The 19499-nt window shown below is 32.9% G+C and overlaps 1 protein-coding gene across 1 annotated transcript; it reads right to left on the bottom strand.

Annotated features, from left to right (window-relative positions):
• Nucleotides 1-5502: 5502 nt before the first annotated feature.
• LOC149569884 (uncharacterized) lies at nucleotides 5503-6358 on the bottom strand. The gene has a single exon (XM_089817807.1). It carries the CDS (start codon nucleotides 6186-6188, stop codon nucleotides 5709-5711), a length of 480 nt encoding a protein of 159 aa, XP_089673933.1. The 5' UTR covers nucleotides 6189-6358; the 3' UTR covers nucleotides 5503-5708.
• Nucleotides 6359-19499: the final 13141 nt, after the last annotated feature.

Below are 19499 nucleotides of genomic sequence, written 5' to 3'. Positions count from 1 at the left end.
GCCCCACTCCATAAGATAATCTCTGTTGGCTACCAACTGCATATAATTTTGTCTCAAAATCCGAATAGCCTCCCATAAAGAGTGGATCTCTGTCAAGGAAAGATAACTTCCTCCCTGCTCATCACTAGTAGGAGAACCCCATCCATAAACTGCTAACAACTGACGAGCAGCATCGAAATGTTGGCAAGTGATAGCAATGTCTTGGTCACTAACTCTCAACTGATTAGACACATGATGGCATTGGCTTGACTGTCTCCTACAAACCTCCTCTGATGCACTGTCTGAGGGAGTGTCCTCAAAGTTACTAGTCTCTAGAGTATTACCATCCATATCCTGTGAATCAAATCTAAAGCTCATATCAACATACGGAGTATCAAAAACATTAGCATTGCTGTCCAACTCCTCTGTACCCAAGGAAACTAAGTCTTCAAAACTGCCCATTGCATCCTCCTGGATGTCATCAATGCCAATATGATCCTGGGACTCATCTATACACATTGCCAAATATGAAATATCATCAACACATTCCAGCAAGTATGGTCGACTGGATATATGAACAAAGCCCAACATTGGTGTATAAAAACTAATACCAAAATCAAACAAGATACTGACACAAGAAAAGACAACACCGTGTAATCTGCTAATCAAATCCATGATAGCACCCAAACAAACACTGCTACCAAAAAGTGTTAAAGATCTCCAGTCAACTGAATCCCAAATGCCAATATAACAATCTCAAGTCCATATCCGTAAACTAGAATCAACTGGTAACTCAAGCAAACTCCTCACCTGAGTAATATGACCAATACCAACTAACTCCACATACCTGTCATGATGAGATAATGAAGTCACAATACTATCTTGGTTCACCTTCAGCTGGCTGGACAAATCATGTGAAGTACTACCAGCCTCAACCTCATGTGATGAAGCATCTAACTGTGCCTGGTACTCTTTCTCAGCAAAGTCATGAATGCTCAATGTCTGCTCATCTCTACCAGGTATCTCACCATCCTGCACAACAACATCCTTATAATCATCATCTGAACCCACTACACTGTAGTCACTGCCTGTTGTAACTATACCATCTTGAATACCTGTGGCATCACCCTTTGACGACCTGTAAACAATTGTCTCAATTTGAGTATCAAGTTGACTGTTACTATCAATCTGTGTGATATCCTTTCCCACCACCTCCTGTGGCAGAGTAGAATCTGAGACCTCTACCTGGCTATCAGCTAGTTTCTCAAACTCCTCATGCAAGTTCTTGGGAATTGTGTCATTTGTCCTGTGAGAAAATCTGCCAAATAGAAATCCAGTCAACTTATCCACCTTAGCTGGGTCAGATAACATGTCATTTATACGGTGGTGCTCAACCAACTGTTTAGACATGTCATGGCTTATTTTCATAAGTTTATCTCGAATGTCTAAATAACCATCCTTTCTACTATTTTGACTCTGGCTATCAATTGTCCGAGATTGTTCCCTCTGAGACTCTGTACTATACCTGTCCATTCTGGATAAAGTAGAGTGTAACCCCAATAGGATATAACTTCTTCAAGCACCAAGGACTAACATGCAAATGATTAGAAGTAGCATGCAACCATAGATTTGGACATGCAACTGATTAGAAGCAACATGCAACCACCAAATTATGACATGCAAGATCTGGGTAGTTTTCAAAACTGACATGCAAACTTCTACAACCACCAAATTCACCAAGAACTAACATGCAAATGATTAGAAGTAGCATGAAACCATAGATTTTGACATGCAACTGATTAGAAGCAACATGCAACCACCAAATTATGACATGCAAGATCTGGGTAGTTGTCAAAACTGACATGCAATATCTGGGTACTTGTCAAAACTGAAATGCAAACTTCTACAAACCCTCAGGCTGGCAAGATCATGGCTCTGATACCACTGAAATGTCCCTTTTTCTGATTTGATATGGTATTTCACACCTCTAATCAGATTTTCAAAATCAAACAACTGATATCACAAAGATCCACCAAATTTCTCAAGAAACCCCAAATCGGGTATGCTGAAAATAGTGCTAAAAGCTTCACAACTTCACAAATTATTAATAAATCTGAAAATGGAAATTTTTACAGAACTTTCAGCAGCATAACAGCCTACAAATTGACATTTCCAGATCCGTATAGCCTTTACACAACAGCTCGAAAATGTAGGACCAAAACTATGCTCATCGGGCTCCCGAAATAGCACAAAATATACCCGAAAACACCACAAAAAAACTAGGAATCTATCTCAGAAGTTTAATCACGTCCCAATATATATATTCAACTCTATTTTAACATTTTAAAGTCTGATATACAGCAGCAACCCAAACTGATATGAAATACTCAACTGTAAACACCAAACTCATACAAAAACACACCCGAAAACTCACAAATCTACACTGTTCAGCACAAAGGCAAACTCTGTATGAGCATGCACATGGAATGGCTTCAAACTCCCATCCTTAGCCTTCCTGGAAACCTGCAAACTCCCGTTCTTGGGTCTCCCTGGAAACCTGCAAACTCCCGTTCTTGGGTCTCCTTCTCCACAGGTTTGGCAGCCTCTGAAGAATAACAAAGAATGAGCAATAATCAAGTTCTGGGATGAGCCCAAAATGCCTCCAAACCCCTTAAAAGAGGGCATAACTGTAACTCACGTCCAAGAGAGGTTAATGAAACTTATTTTAATAATAATTTTCATTTATTAGTCCAACGGTTTCCAAAGATTAACCCCCTTTTTCCGAAACTTCACTTTCTTGGGCCTGCTTGCCTTAGCAAAGATTTTCTTTTTTAATTATTTGAAAAGGGGACATGACACACATAATCACTCTAATATTTACCCTTGTAGTTGGAATTATCTCATAATTCTCTCAAAATGTTCATGAGACTCAATGTAAGTAAGAACTAAATGTATCTTAATGTATACTTTGGGTACATTTAATTCCTATTTATTACACATGAAGAGATTATCTTAACTAACTAGGAAGATAGATTAATGATTAAAATTTTGTTGATATATTTATATTTTTCCTTGAATTTGAGTTTTGATTGTATAATCTTGCATGATGTAGATACTACTTACATTTTCATTGAGAATAACTAAGTATTGAGATACATGTTTGGCTAGCAATGGTATTCTTTAGATTTAATAGTTTTTAAAAAAAAAATGTTTCTCCCAATCATCCCATGGTTATGTTTTGGGTAATTACAAAGTTTTTCAAATTCCATGTATCTAATTAGAATATCAATAGACTAAGAAAATCAAGAACTAGATTCTCTTTATTAATAACTCATTTATGATGGATTTCTCAAATTAAACTTTTTACTTATCTATTAAGGATTTCATTGATAAAATCTCCACTAAGTGCACATTATCACTTGAAATTAGCTTTAGTTGTACAAATAATATTTAGAGTAAATAAATTTGTCCCAAACGGTCTTCTTAAGTTTTCCTTTCTTCAACTTTCTATATATATTTTTTGCATTCTTTATTTTTTTTAAGACTTTTGGTTTTCCCTATTGATCCCCTTCCCTCCTTATGTCCTTTGTTTGTTCATTTCTTTCTTTCTTTCTTTCTCCATTTGAGATACTTTTCTTTTTTACATAAGTACCTTATCAAGTCTTGTTATAAGAATTTTTCTTTGTAATTATTTGATCCAACACTAAAGTGGGGTGTTTGTGTGAATGAACTTTAGCATCTAATTGATTCCTTCACATGACCTATTTATTCCTTGGTTGATAAGCTTAGTTTGGACAATTTTGCGACACACATAGCATAGTTTTCTTTTGTAACTCATGTCATGAATTTATGAAGCTTTCCATAATCCTATTTATTTTATCTCTCACCTTGTCTTTATAAAAATGCATCATTTACATATTATAACATGTAATGGATCTTGCAATCTCATGAATGATGTATCATTACTTGGTAGTATAATATTCATTTTTATTTCTCTCTTCTACTTGAAAGAAGATTTGGTGTTCAAAATATTATTTCTCTTGTGAGTTTTTTTAATGACTTGAACAAGATACTTATTAGAACATAGATTTTAAAAGTGCATGCTCACATAATGAACGTAATATGATGAATTGGTAAAACTAAATTTATGCATGTGAATTATGTGATAGGAATAATTGATGCCTGAATAACTTCTAAACATTAATAATATATTTTATATAAAAAATCCAAATATAGGCATATTCTTTACCTAAGAAGAAAACATAAACCACTGATCCTTGTTTCCTCCACAATACACAATATAAAGTCACTTTTTTAAAGAAAATATAATATTACCAATAAATCTAAGAAAATTCATAATGATTTAATTTTTTTATATTTGTAAAATTATTACCAATATGCTATCTATATATATTTACTTTGTTACATTTAAAACCCTTACAAATGATATTTTTCATCTTTAAATTAGTACTCTTTGCTCAAAATTATCATAATTTCCCCCTTCCCTCAAAAGTAGATAACTATAAACTTATAATATTTTTATCTTCCATAAAATTATTATAAATTCACACATTAATTTTTAATAATGTGTTTAAATGTATATATTTTTTCCACAATAAATATAATTATTTATAATCGTATTTATATCAGATTGCAGAATTACTTTTTATTGATACTTAAACTAAATTTATAAATTTAATATATTTTTTTGTTCAAATAGTGAATAAATATATAATCAAGAAGACATTCACATCTTATCCTTATCTAATCATAATAGATAATTAAAAACATTAATGACGACCTCGACGACTTCGGAGGAGTAACAACTAGTGACCACTAAAGGCAAGAGCTTGAGTATGAAAATAAATTAGCATCGATTTGAAAGTCATTTTGTTGGGGAATGTCAAACATACCTAGTGGTAATTTGGAGGTTAGCAAGACTATTTCCACTTAGAACAACTAAGTAGAATTTACACGCGCGTTATCCAGAAACTCACGCATTATCGTTGAAATTTACAAGATGTGTTTTGGGGACTTAAAAAATCAAAATTTTGTTGTATGGTATAGCATATAGCAAGGCACAATTGAAAGATTATATTGTTTTCATTTTTCATTTTCATTTAAAGTAAATCTCAGTTTTGGATAGATAAGGGTTAGGGCAAGAACCGATTAGATCGTGATATCCATATGATATTGGAATGCATGTTGTCTATTGTTGATTGATTAAAATGTCTATATACGTAATACAAAAAATAATTGGGAGCTACCCAATTCGTGTAGTGTTAAATAATAGATGAGATAATTATCATTTGACTACAAAATTCATAATAGAAAAGCACACTTGTTTCCCCAAGTAAAATCTACGCATTTCAATAATACAAGCACATTCTATCAATTTATATCATCTAATTAATTTTCAATGATTCAATGATTTTTGAGATAGAAAGTTCTATTTTGCATAGATTTATTTCATACCCATTAAACATCTCTCAATAGATCCAAGACTCATTGATTACAAACGAATTTGTTAAGCAGGGCTCTCAAACGAGATCAATAAAATCCATAACAGAAATCAACAACAATATTTCCAACAATGCGCTGGTTTACCACACTGTCAACATGTAATGAGACAACAAATTCCCAAATGGGAAAAATACATGAGACCAGTATTATTGGGGTGAATTGGTTTCTAAACCAAAGGTAATGTATTTATCCAGGTGGAAGAACCACTAATCTAAAAGCCCAGTCATTTTGAACACCGCATTACGTACTTTGCAGAGATCTCTTCCTTTGAGAGTCCTACCAATCCCTTCAACAACAGAAAAACTGGTGTTATTGCTACGATCATAATGAGCGAGAAACTCGTGAGGAGGAATCACTGCCATTTCATCATGATCCTCATCATCAAATACTCCTTTGCGTTTTCCCCACTGTGGAACCCTAACTGGAGCAGATTGATAATGGCGGCATTGAGATCTTTCCTTCGCTTTATTTTCTTTCCGCTGAAATTCACTCCTTGTTGTTAAACCCACAACGCTATAAACACCGGCTGAGCCGGTTTCTTCGACCTCTCTGAACACCACGTCTTCTTCGTTCAAATCGCTGAGGTCTTCATTCGTTGGAACGCCTTGAGCGAATCCCAGAAGAAGCTCCACTCGACTCAAGCCCGACTGTAACCTGCGACAACCGGTATCCCCTGCCTTCTCCATTCCAACACATAACAAAACAAAACAAAAATAATAATCCGTTGGGTCTCTACGAAGATTATCGAATCAGATCTCTTATAGAGGGGGAATTAATTATGAAACTTGCTACGCAATCTATGTGTTAATTGGAATTCTGAAATTTCAAGTGTCGTACTGCTTACTTCTCTCCCTCGTGCATTCCATGACTTTTCTCGTATTCTCAAAATTCCTCCGAATATTATAATCGCACTTGTGCTCTCGCCATTCGTGCTTGTTACTACCCGAACCTTCCTATTTAATGTCCAGGATTAACAGTATTTTGGAATGTGTTCTTTTTAGCACGGCCGTCCGATCTTGGGGAATCGACGGTGGATTTCGGTGGAGGAAACTGTAGTTAAATACTCCACGTATTAAAATGTTATCGTATACGCAGAAGACGCCGCAAAGAGGAAAGGGAATCGTTTGCTTTCGGATTTGCTTTGTCTCGGCGTTCGGGCCAACATTTTTCCTACCTTGCCAGATTTGAATAACGTTTTGGCTTGCTTCTGCTGTGTTTGTTACTGTTACCCAGTCAATAACCGTGAACTCCCTTACATAACAACTGGATTTTCTATGGCGAAAAATTCATGCTTGCTTTCCATTTTTCAATCAAACGGCTTTGCTAATTTTGCACGTCCAATTGGACTGACTTTTGCTTCAGAAAATTAAAATAATATATCCGGAGAGAAGAGTGGTTATGAATTGGAATTTAGTTTAGTGTTACGGTTGTTTCGCTTTTCTCTTTGGACGAATGTAAATTTTTTTAAAGAGCTATATTTTTGAAACAGTTACAGACCAGATCTAGTTCATATTTTTGCGTGGGTGTTGTATGATTTTTTTAATATTTTAATCATGCAGTTTGATCCGGAAAATGTGATCTGTTAAATCTAAGGTAGATATCGGCTTCCGATTCTTTCACAGTGATACTACATTTTTTTTTTAAAGTTTAGGTGTAGTTTAATGATTGTTACGCAATGATCCCTTTGCAACTCGTCAGTGGGATCTGATGTAGCAAATATTCTTCTATGATAATTTAAATGTTGGCTTATGATTCTGTTATACTTTGGTCATGGAGTTTGATGTGCAATGTAAGCAATAAAAGTTTTACACAATTAAACCTATTGGCTTACAATTCTCTTATATTTGTAGATTTTACATTATACATTTTTAGTTTAGTAATGGGTGATCCCTTCTTAACTTGTCAATTTATATTAACAATTATTACAAGAAGCTAATTCTCATGAACTCAACATCTTTTAGGGTGACATCAATTAAGGTCAAATTTACAAAAACTCACTAAGAATTTTGTTCGCCATGGTTGACTCACTATCAGTTGGGTTGACTACACTTAGATATAAGAACAGCTGACTATCAATACAATTAGGTTACTCCTAGAACAAATAGGCTCACTTCTATAAAATATGAAAAGAAATTGAATCTACCATTGATATGAGAATCACCAACACATTGCAATACAAAAAGATATATCAATTGCATCCCCACATACAATATTCATCAAAAACATCTTTTGTGAATACATTCATAATCACTTTGTGTACAAGCAATAAATAAGCTACACATATAACTAATTTCATTGGTCTTCTTAAACTGCTTGAAGTCATGAATCATGTTTACAAGAAAATTTGAAATAGATCACAACCAAGACATTCCCGCGATGGTAAGAAACGAAATTAGGACCATATCAATTAATACAATTCACCTTGTGCATTTGAAAACAAGACACCATCTTCAAAGCCATTAGTTTCAATGAATAGGAAGAGCATGTTACACGATAACAAGTGGTATAAAAACACAAATGAAGAGACTCCAGATAAGATTGGCACAAGATAATTGATACACTCTATATTTGATAGAAAGTATAACAATCACATAAAATAATAAAGATAAGTGTCTAAAGCACACCTTTTGGTGTAAACATCTACCAATACACCAAGATTATTGGTATACATCAACATATACGACCAAAGCATGAATATGCATAGGATATTTTTACATCAATAATATTAAAAAATGAAACAAAATATGAATAACAATAATCTTACATTCTAACAATCTCCCCCTTTGACATTGATGAAAAAACTCATAAAAAATAAAGCAAACAACTCCAAAAGATATCATCAATAGTGAAGTTCACTATTCTATTAACAAGACTCACTATTATTCAACTTTAGTTACCCTTTGACAACAATAGAAAAGGGCCCACCAATACATTTGGACCACTTTTCTTATGATATTTTTTTTATGGAGGAACATTTTGTGAATTTGATTTTTTTTGCAATTGCCCCCAATTTTGTTAGAATTTTGACTACATGTTTTAGTCCATTGGAATGTCGATGATTTCAAATAATTTTTCTTTTATTTCCTAACACTTTTAGAATTCTATTGATAGCAGGTAATACATTAAAAAACGAAAAAAATTGAAATCATTTTCATAGTATTCAACTATGAAATGTTAGAGTAATAAAGTTTTTTCTTATTAATTAAATAATATTAATTTAATTATTTAGTCGCTTATTATCTCTAGTTTACTTAAGCTAAAATTTGGGCATATAATAATTAATTCTTTTATTGATTATTATCATGCAACTTTGGTTTTACCTATTAGGGTTTTGATCTCCTTTTATAAGGATTGATCTCTTTGTAATTTATTGATTTGCTTTTGATTGTAACAATCCCTCTTTTTACTCATCAAGAATGTTGCATCTATGGATCTAGGAATTTCAGCCTTCATAGTTTTTTGTTTCTTTCTTCTGTGGCAGGTGTTTACATGTAGGTGATTCTTGGGAGTTGTGGGGTTGATCTTTCATAAAATTCAACATGGTACCAGAGCTCCAGATCTCCATACCCCTATTCTGTTTATGACAAGTTTGGCTTGGCTTTCAAATCTGTGTTTTGTCTTTCAAAGGGTTTCATTTTTCAAAAAAAAAATTGCATTAGATATGGGGGTCACATTTTTTCAGTGCACCTTGAGCCCAAATTGACCTCACCCTTGAGCTCAATGCACTCAAAAACCTTTGTTTTCACATAAGATTTGTCCAATTTGGACATAGTTGGAATCTAAGGAAAAATAATATTGCTTCCAAATTGGGCACGTTTCTTGAGATGGCATGCAAATCAAGATTTTTTGGAATGTAACAATTGAGATTTTGGAACACAAATCAAGAATTTTGCATGCAAATTGAGACTTTTGGCATGCTTTCTAAGGCATTTTGGCACAACTCCTGAGGTAGTGATTTTTTTAATTTTTCCTTTCTAGCTCTTTTTTAACCTACTTCTGGTTTTTTGGCTAAAACTTACTCATCTAGACTCTACTTTTCACAAATGAGATATTGTTAGAAAGCCGATTCTAGGCTCATCATGATGGTGTAGTTTATTTGGAATTTTTGTGCTCTTTGGTTGTTCGTCTATCTAGTCAAACTTAGAGGCTCTATTTTGCACTCCATGAAACATATCTTGAGACATTCTATTTTCTAGATTCTGCTCTAGGAAAATCTCATTTAGTTTTTTGCTTTTTTGCTTTCTGGTGGATATCTTGGTTATTTCAAGTACAAAGATTGATTTTGTTGTTTCAGATGATTTTTCATGTGTTGTACTATATCATGTATCAATCTTGTGTCCCTTTTGATCTTTGTTGACATCCTTTTGTAGTATTTTTCGCAAATGCACTAAGATTAAGTGTCACTCTATTGCTTTTTGAGATCTTGCACATCTTTGTGTTTTGTTTTATTTGTACTACATTAGAAAGTGCCTTGGGGGGTTTCATGTTGGCCATATTCACCATCTTCCTTTGTCAACTGAGTGTTCCTTCCATGACATTGACCTCATGATCTGTCAATGACACATGCAATTATAGGTGGTTGTACTTTTTTTGCACTCTTGATGTTCCTCGTTCTTCTTTCTATAGGGGATATTGCATTCAATTTCAGTATTCATGTCTTACCTCTCAATATTATAGTATTTTAAATCCTTTTCATGCTTACCTTGGTCGCATGGTTGTGCCTTAAAATTTTTCAAAAGCTCACTTTGCACAAAAAGGATTAAAAATAAGAGAAGAATTTGATTTAAATAAAACAAGGGCACAAATTATGAACTAGATCATTTTTAAAGCAACTTGCTCATGAAATTTTGAAAAAACCCTAACTACTTGGGACATGAACTTGATCCTTTCACATTATATTATCAGAATTTTAGCATATTGTTCGAACTATGGGCTATTAGTGGCTCTATTTGGGGATGATGAATAGCTAGTATCCATGCAAGAATTAAAAATTTATGTGTCAAGAAGACCACATACAAGACAACAAATGACAATATTTGGAGACAAACACTTAATAGAACAAGGGAAACAAATAGGAAAAACTAAAACCACAAGACTGTATAAGAACATACAAAAATACACAAGATATACAAGAACCCTAAGCTAATGTTCACAAAAAAACAAGCATTTCAACATAAATACCTCTTCAAGAATTATCCATGAACTGGAAATTCCAGAATATCCCTTGATAATTCCTTTATAAAATAAGAATCTTCTCCCAAATTTTCATGAATCAATTATGGGCCTAACCAAATAGGATCAAACTTTCCATGTTTTCCCTTTTCTTCTATTCTTGCATTCGACACTAGAATTAGGTCTTCATGCACAAATTTCCTTGCCACTATTTTCTTATCATATAGTTCTTTGCTTGCAATCACAATTTTGCATTTCTAGCAGAGGCTTCCTACTTGGTTTTAGCTAATCCTACCAATTCATCCATTCTTTCATGCATATCATCTATGATATCATCATCATACAATTGAATATAATTGAATAGACCTACTAGGTCATTTTGGGGCATTCTAGCTTGAATTCCATGTACTAGATCAAAAGGTGAAACACCTATTGCCTTTTTAATGGTTACTCTATCAACCCACACTACCAACTGAAGCTTATAATCCCAAACCTTTTTGTTTTTATCTAATATCCTCAAGTTATGATCTTTAACAAACTTTTATTAGTTGACTATTCCTGTCCATTTCCCTATGGATGATAAGGGGAGTATGTTGATATTGTAATTCCATATTTGTCATACAATTTTATAAACTCCTTTGATCTAAAACACATAGCATTATCAGTCACAATCTTCTCAAGACATCCAAATCTGGTTATTATGTTATTCAATAAAAAATTATTCACCACTTTTCTTGTAGCCTTTCTGGTGGGAATAGTCTATACCCACTTTGTGAAGTTATCTATTGCTACTAGTATCCTGAATGTATCTCAGTGAGTATATTTTTTGATTCCTTCTAATCCATACACTTCAGGAGTATTCCCTCAAAATTTCTCCACCACATACTTCCATTAATGATAATATATCTAACTACATGCAACTTTACAGATCTCTTTTCATTATTAGTTAGATGGGCTGGAGTTTCCATGTGTTGTAGGTAGTATATCACATCTTTATACCAATCACAATTATTCATATTACATGTATATGATTTGAGGTCCTTACATACAATATTTATTTGGTTAGCATCCAAATTTGATTGAGCCATCAATTTTCTAACCCCTGAACTCTCACAAATTTAGTAATTTGGATTACAATGCTGAATTCTTGGATTCTATTAATACATTTGAATCTTCTACTAGACACCTCTTATTGGGAGAATATATATTTGACTGCTACATTAGGTACAAATGCAATAACAATGACACCAACTAGATAGCACCTAAATGCTTTAACAACCTTCAAAAGAGCATATGTCTTCTTCTCATTTATCTCATTTTTCAATTCTATGGGTTGAAGTGATTTACTAAAAAATGTAATGGGTTGTTCATACCCTTACTCATTTTTTTGAAGTAAAACTATAGCTATGGTGTGGAAGGAAGAAAAAGAAAATATATGCATTGGATTTGCATAGTCTGGTGTCCTTAGCACTAGTGCATTTTTTATAGCATTTTTAATTTCTTAGAAAGCAACAAATGCTTCACTGTCCCAATTAACTATTGCTCCTTTCTTGAGCATCTTGGAAATAGGCCTACTGATTTCAGAAAAAAAATTTCACAAATCTTCTCAAGAAATTGACTTGGCCAAAGAAGGATTGGATACCTTTGAAATTTTTGTGTTTAGGGACCTTTTCTATTGCTACCACCCTTTTAGGATCAAACTTAGCTCCATATTTAGACACAATATGGCCTAGAATTTTCCTTCTGTCACTCCAAAAGTGTAGTTCTTTGGGTTCAATGAAACCCCACACTCCAAGGCTTTTACACAAATCTTTTCTAGATGCTTATAGTGGTCCTCAGCCTTTTTTGAGTATGTTGTTAGATCATCCTTTTTAACAACCATAAATTTATCAATGTATTCCTTGAACATAAACATAAGTTCTCTAAGGGGTTGTGAAAGTTGTCTTAAACTATTCCTTCTTATCAACCAACACTTGGTTGTATCCAGAGAAACCATCCATCATGGACATTAATTCTAATCTAGTTACTTGTTGCAACATAGCTTCCATGTTTGGCAATGCATAATTTTCTTTTAGGGAAGCAATATTCAAATTTGTAACATCCACACACAACCTAATGTCACCATTTTTCTTCCTGACTAGTACTAGGTTGGACACCCATGAAGAATGTCTTATTGGCTTGATTATCCCTTCATCCCTTAGCTTCATAAGCTCTTCCTACATTTTAATGGCTAATGTGGGATCAACATGTCTTTGCTTCTATTTAAATAGATTAACATTCTCTTTGAGGGGTAATTACATGTTGAAAGAGGTCTTCCCTAGAAGCCTTAAGGTCATTATATGACCATGCAAAAACATGTCTAAATTTTATTAGCAAATCAATCAAGGATTTTCTAGTTGTAGGGGATAAATTTTTACCAATATATACCTTCTTTGGTGATTCAACTATTCTGAGGTTTATTTCTTCAAGCTAGGTGTGGTTTCTTATCCTTAACATATGAATAAAGTCTGTCTTGATTGTCAAAAACACTCTCTAATACCACTAACCATTTGGGTACCTTGTTAGTTTTTAATTGCAAGATTTCTTGACCAAAAATAGTTTCCTTTAGATCTATTTTCTCAACAAAAGTGCTACAATCAAGTTCTTGGTCATAGTATTTATCTTCATTTAGAAGAAAGTTCAAAATATCCTTATCATCCTCAAACACCTACCAATTTTCAATGTTGTCAGGGATGGATGACCTATTTTGTATCTTAATTTTAGATACACTAGAAAATGATATGTCATCAATTTTAATAGCTACATTAGCCAATAGATTAGCCATCTTATTATTTCCTCTATCCATTCAAGAAATATCAAAAGCATCAAATGCTTCAATCTGATCCAGAACATCATTCGTATAATGTTTTAACCTTTTGTTCTTGGATGCATATGTCTCCTTAATCTGAGACACTACTAGTTCTAAATCACCAATAACATGAAATTTTTTTACACCATGATTTGTTGCCACTTTCAATTCTAGCAAAACTACTTCATATTATGCAATGTTGTTGGTACATGTAAAATTTAGGGTGAATGAATATCTAAATGTATTTTTCTCTAGAGATATTAAGACTACTCCAGCCCCTAACCCTTCTTTAGAATTATCCCCATCAAAGTACATAGTCTAGAGGTTTTGAGAATCTAGACACTTTGTTGCTTCTCATGAAACTAGTGGGTCTGGCTTTCAATTTCTTGAATAGTGAGTTTAGCTCTAAAAGCATTCAGCTCTATATCTAGGAAACAAATAACATCTATATCAATGTTGTCTTCAAGCATATGGGTAATTCTTGTTTCTTTGTCAACCGTAATGGCTTTATGAGCCTATGTGGAATGTGGCATAAGATAGATCGCATTGTAGGCTACCTCCCATTGCAACACTCCACTTCCTTGAGAGAAGCATTCGATATTGTGGAGGAATATCAACTACTAAAGCAATCATAGTTAAGTAAACATCAGAGTAGGAAGCTAGTTTAAAAGGCAATACATTAATTGTTCCTATGGCAAGGACTTCTCTTACATCCATGACTCTACATCTATCCTTCTTTGTGTATACTTTCAAACCAATGGCTTCCATAATCCTAAAAGGCATTACAATATTTGAGGCCCCTAAATTAATCATGCAATTCTTCAAGGTTTTCCCATTTATGATAAGGCTAAGGAAGAAATGGTCAATATGCTCTATATATGTTACAGATGAATTATCCAAATACATCTGGGGTATTTGGGACATAACTCCTTTGTCTTCCTTTTCTTTTACTACAAAGAGTATTTCTTAACTTATTGATGACTCCCTATCCATAGCATCACTATTTCCAATTCCTCCTAGCCAAGAAAGAGCTTTATTCTTGTGTTCTTCTATCATATAAATCTCAGATAATGGGACTTTAACAATGATTTTTGATAACATAGAAGTCATGTCTATAGGATCATACATAATAAGTTTTAGCAAATTACCTTTAGATGATTGCACTTGAAAAATGGGTTGTTCCAATTGTTTGGTTATATCAGGACTTGACTTCTTTTCTTCTGTATTGACCTTGAATGTCTCTACACCTTGGAACTGGACTTTCTTCTTTGGTTCCCACTTTTTATTTTTACTATCCTTGATCTTAAGTATTACGGGATTCTCCCCTTTATTTTGATCATCCATTTTATGAGTTATGTCCTTGATGAAAATGCCAAATGCTTTCTCAACAACATTATTTACTGTTCTATTTTTGAGGTATTATGTACTATGAACTTGGGCTACTATCTCAACATTTATTCTATCAATTTCTTCATTAGACGGCTTCCTCAAATTTATATGTTTAACATCTGATATCACATTGCATGCCTTATTCTCATTATGGTCATCATTATCTAAAAATACTTGGTAATGATGCAATACATACATACATACATACACAAGTACATGTAGACATACATACATACATACATATGTATGTATGTATGTATGTCTATATGTACTTATGTATGTATGTATATACATACATATATATATCTCTCTATATACATACATACATACATACATACATATATATATATATATACATATGTGTGTGTGTATATATATATATATATATGTATGTATATATATGTATATATGTATGTATATATATATGTATGTATGTATATATATATATGTATATATATACATACATACATATATGTGTGTGTGTGTGTGTATGTATGTATGTATGTATGTATCTATATATACATACATACATACATACATAAAATATATACATATACATACATACATACATATATGTGTGTCTCTGTGTGTGTGTGTGTACTAGCATCAATCTCAGAGTCTTCCAAATTAGATTCTTCACCATTATCACATAAATTTATCATTTTACATGCCACATCTTCATGACTCTTTTCTTCTTCACCTTCTTGTTGTTGTGTTTGTTGGTTTGCTGGAAAAGATTGGACAATTGTACAATAATCAGGAAAATGAAGAGATAGGCATACAATAAACCAAGGCATGTCTTCCACCATATTTATAGAATTTCTCTATAGTGGATCTGGTGTACCCTTATCCTTTGTGCCTTGGGTATGATTAGGGATAGGTTTACCATCCTTCCATTATGTGGTATAGGGATGATTCTACATTTTGGTCTACTTATTATAACTATTATTAAATTAAGGCTTCTCATCACTACATGGTTTATTTGCATAATTTACTAGAGGATTCAGATTTTTAAGAAGATTCAGAACCTATTCCATCAAATTCATCTTCAAGTTTTTTAGTTGTAGTAGGCTTATCACCTTCTCTTCTATTACCCCTTGGGTTGAACAAATGTGGATTATCTCTTCTCCCTAACTTACTAGATGCTTTCCTATTATTTTCTATATTAACAGCCATGTTATAAGCATCCCTCAATGTCTTGGGGTCTTTATCTCTTAGGGTGTAGGCCATCTTACTATCAAAAGCATTGAAATAAGTTGTCCAAGACACTCATCTTCACCTAGTCTCATTAATTGGAATAACTTATATAGTCTCTTCTAAAATCTTACATTGAAATCAAATGTTGATTCATTTGGATTCTTCTTAATGTTATTGAACTCATTTAAGAAAAAAATTGCATTAGTGTTATCACCATATTGCTCGTTAAAAATATTTTCCAAATCATTCCATGAGCCAATATTACCATCAAGTAACCTGCTAAACCAATTTCTTGCATCTTCAGTAAGAGAATGTACAAAAAAATTCATAACCACATCCTCATACTCAACTTCATTGTTATTCAACATATCAATGAATTTGATAAGATGCTCTTCACTAGTTATAGCATTATCACATGAAAACTTAATGACTTTATCTCTTGAATTACTTAAGATGGGATGAGGAAAATAGGGTATGTCTACAAAAGAGATCTGATTATATTTCTCCATGTAGATAGGTCTTTTATGGAAACTTATAGTATTATAAGTGCTTGTTCTTACTGGTTGAGTTTGTAAAGTGATTTAGGTTTATTGAGTAGTAGGTATTTGGCCAATTTTTGTAGAAGAAGAAACAAATGCTGACTAAGAGACACTTTGGCTAGTTACTATAGGCCGACAAACTAGAACAGAGGACATGGCTTATGAAGGCCTGTTTGACTAGGATGTTATGGGAAAAGTGGATTTCATAAAGTGTATCTTCCTTCTTATTTTGTAGACTAAGCCTCATTTACAACCTTTTCAAGCTCCTTATCCAAATCTTCTTTTTCCTTCTTTGTTTTTTCTAACTCCAAATCAAGCTTGGATAGGATAATATTTTTAGAGGAAGCTTGGGGCTCATTAATTTGTTTCCCTACAACCTTTTTCTTCCCTTGGTTTTGAATCTTCACAGTCAATCCTTTTCAATAGGATTGTAGGGTTAGATCTAGGAAACAATAGGTCCTTCCTTCTCCTTTAGAAGTTGTTCTTGGTATTGGAATTTAGATCTTAAATCTTCTACATCTCCAAAAACATTTGAATGTAAGGCAATATATCTTTCATTTTACTTATTGTTTTGTTCTTTCAAGACCTCCATCCTTCTAAGTAAAGCTTTCATTTCTATTAGAGAATTCATGGTGATGCTTGCCTTCTCCTTTTCCAAACAAATGTGTTTATTATCCTCTTCCGAATCCTTCTTCCTAAAGATCTCAACTTTTGACAATAACTCATCTAGGTCTAAAGAAGTAGTCTATGAATCAACTGGGTCATCTAGGTCTATGAGATTTATTTCAACATATGCGATTTGTCTAGGATTAAACCTAGTATCCAGAGTATCTTTATATACTCACCTATGGCTAACTTCTCTTTTCATGTTATGTCTAAGAGGGATGTCTCCTATAGAAGAGACATATTCATCTTGGTAAACTCTCTCTTCTAGTAGCAAGGTAGTGCATATCTATCCCAAAATTCTAGAGGTTTCAAATTTAGAGTTTATAGAAGAGGATTCTCTTTCTATCACTAGTTGGTACTATGAATGGAATGAAACACTACCTCTAGGCTTCCATGTATGGTTTGGATCTCCCTTTTTCTTTTCTTGGTTCTTCCAAGCCACATGAGGTAACTTTGTGTACAATAGAACTTTTTGGTTGGCTTTTGTGAATGCTCTTGTATTTTTTCCTTTATCTTCCATTTTGAATTGATCACTTTAATATATATAGCACTAGCTAAAAAATATTTGACCAAGCCACCACCCAATGAAGGGAAAATATTTTTTCTTTTTAAAATGGCTTGGAGATAGAATAATATCATAAGAAAAGCAAGCTCTTAAAATAGATCTGACATAAAATCCCAACACAAGGGGACTTTAATACTACACAATTTGGGAAAAGTAACTCTATGTTGCAGAAAAGGAACCATTTAGATAAAACCCATGTCACAATCCTCCTATTGTATTGGAAACATTTTTTAAAAAAAATCTTAAGGTTTGTCACAAGAAAGAAACTAGTACAAACATGGAAAGAACACAAAGGACTACAGTGATTTAGAGAATGGGTTTCTTTGAACAACTCCTTAGTAGAGTCATCATTTTATTGGCTCCTGATTTAACACAATTTCAATTACCTTTCATGATGTCAGAAAACCTAGGAATTAGCTAGAAAACATAGTGGGTATTCTGAATGGAAAAATAAAAGGACCAACTAACAAGAGCTTGAATTCTTCACCACTTTGAACTCTTCAAGATTTAGGTAGGTTTACCTTAGGAATTCACTCTTCCTTAAAATCAATGTTCTCAACATGAACTCAAAAAATAACAGATTAATTAGCCTTCTTTCTTCTAATTTAATGGAAAAAAAGAGATAATAAATAGCTATTTTACCAAACCCTAAATCCCATGAACCAAGTGGAGGCTGACATTTTAGACTTAAACAATAAAACATAAAAAGATTGATTGATATATATTTTTTGCACTATGTAAGGCATCCCAAAATAGATCAACTTATGAGGATGACTAGTGCCTTATCCATTGGGCTACAACATAAATGGATGATACAGCTACTTATGGGTCTTATCCTTACACTTTGTGCAAAGATCATCAGTGTTCATTTCTAGATCTCATTCTCATCATATCTTTACTAAAAGCCATAGTGTTCTTTCAATTTATACTAAGCATTTACATAATCCATTAGACTATTGGCAAAATTAGATTGAAACATAATTTAAAATGAATTACAACTGAAACTCAATAATCTTTGCTACTAAATTTTAGAGAGCAAAATAGAAATGAGAAAAGAGACGAGATGTGGGATGAACAAGAAACTTTCTATATTTTGTAATAATTTCTTTGAAATTGTATACAATTAGGTCAATATCCCTATAAGAAAGAAACACCAATAGACCAACAACTATTAATTTTTATATTCAATTATGGAATAGATTTATAGTATACATGGATCGACTCAGAATTTATAAGACTAGTGTAACAAAAATAAATTCTGACCCTCACTCCACATATTGGGAATCCTTTTATAGAGAAGGATTGCAACAAGCTTCAAATGGGAACATACTTGTCAAAATTTGATTCAAAATAAAATACAAAGATATTTTTGATATTTTAACTTTACAAAACATTCCTTGCAGTTGGACAAAATGGGGAAGTAGTTCCTATTAGAGTAATTAGTTGTTTTCACTTATTAAATAAATCACTTTGATTTAATTAAATAAGTTTCCTATTACTCTAGTTTGCTTAAGCTATCTTGTAGGTGCATATAATTAATATTTTATTAATTATATTGTGCAACCTAGCTTTTTTAGGCTTTTAGGTTACCCTTTTTGGGTTTCAATCTCATTTTATAAGG

Source organism: Cupressus sempervirens, chromosome 3 (assembly GCF_028749045.1).
Source record: "Cupressus sempervirens isolate cs-2001-9-10 chromosome 3, ASM2874904v1, whole genome shotgun sequence".
Lineage (NCBI taxonomy): Eukaryota > Viridiplantae > Streptophyta > Pinopsida > Cupressales > Cupressaceae > Cupressus > Cupressus sempervirens.
Note: the sequence above shows the minus strand (reverse complement) of the source record. Positions and strands in the feature narration are given on the sequence as shown.

Coding starts and splice junctions, on each gene's coding strand:
- LOC149569884 (XM_089817807.1), bottom strand. CDS start 6,188: ATGGAGAAGGCAGGGGATACCGGTTGTCGCAGGTTACAGTCGGGCTTG.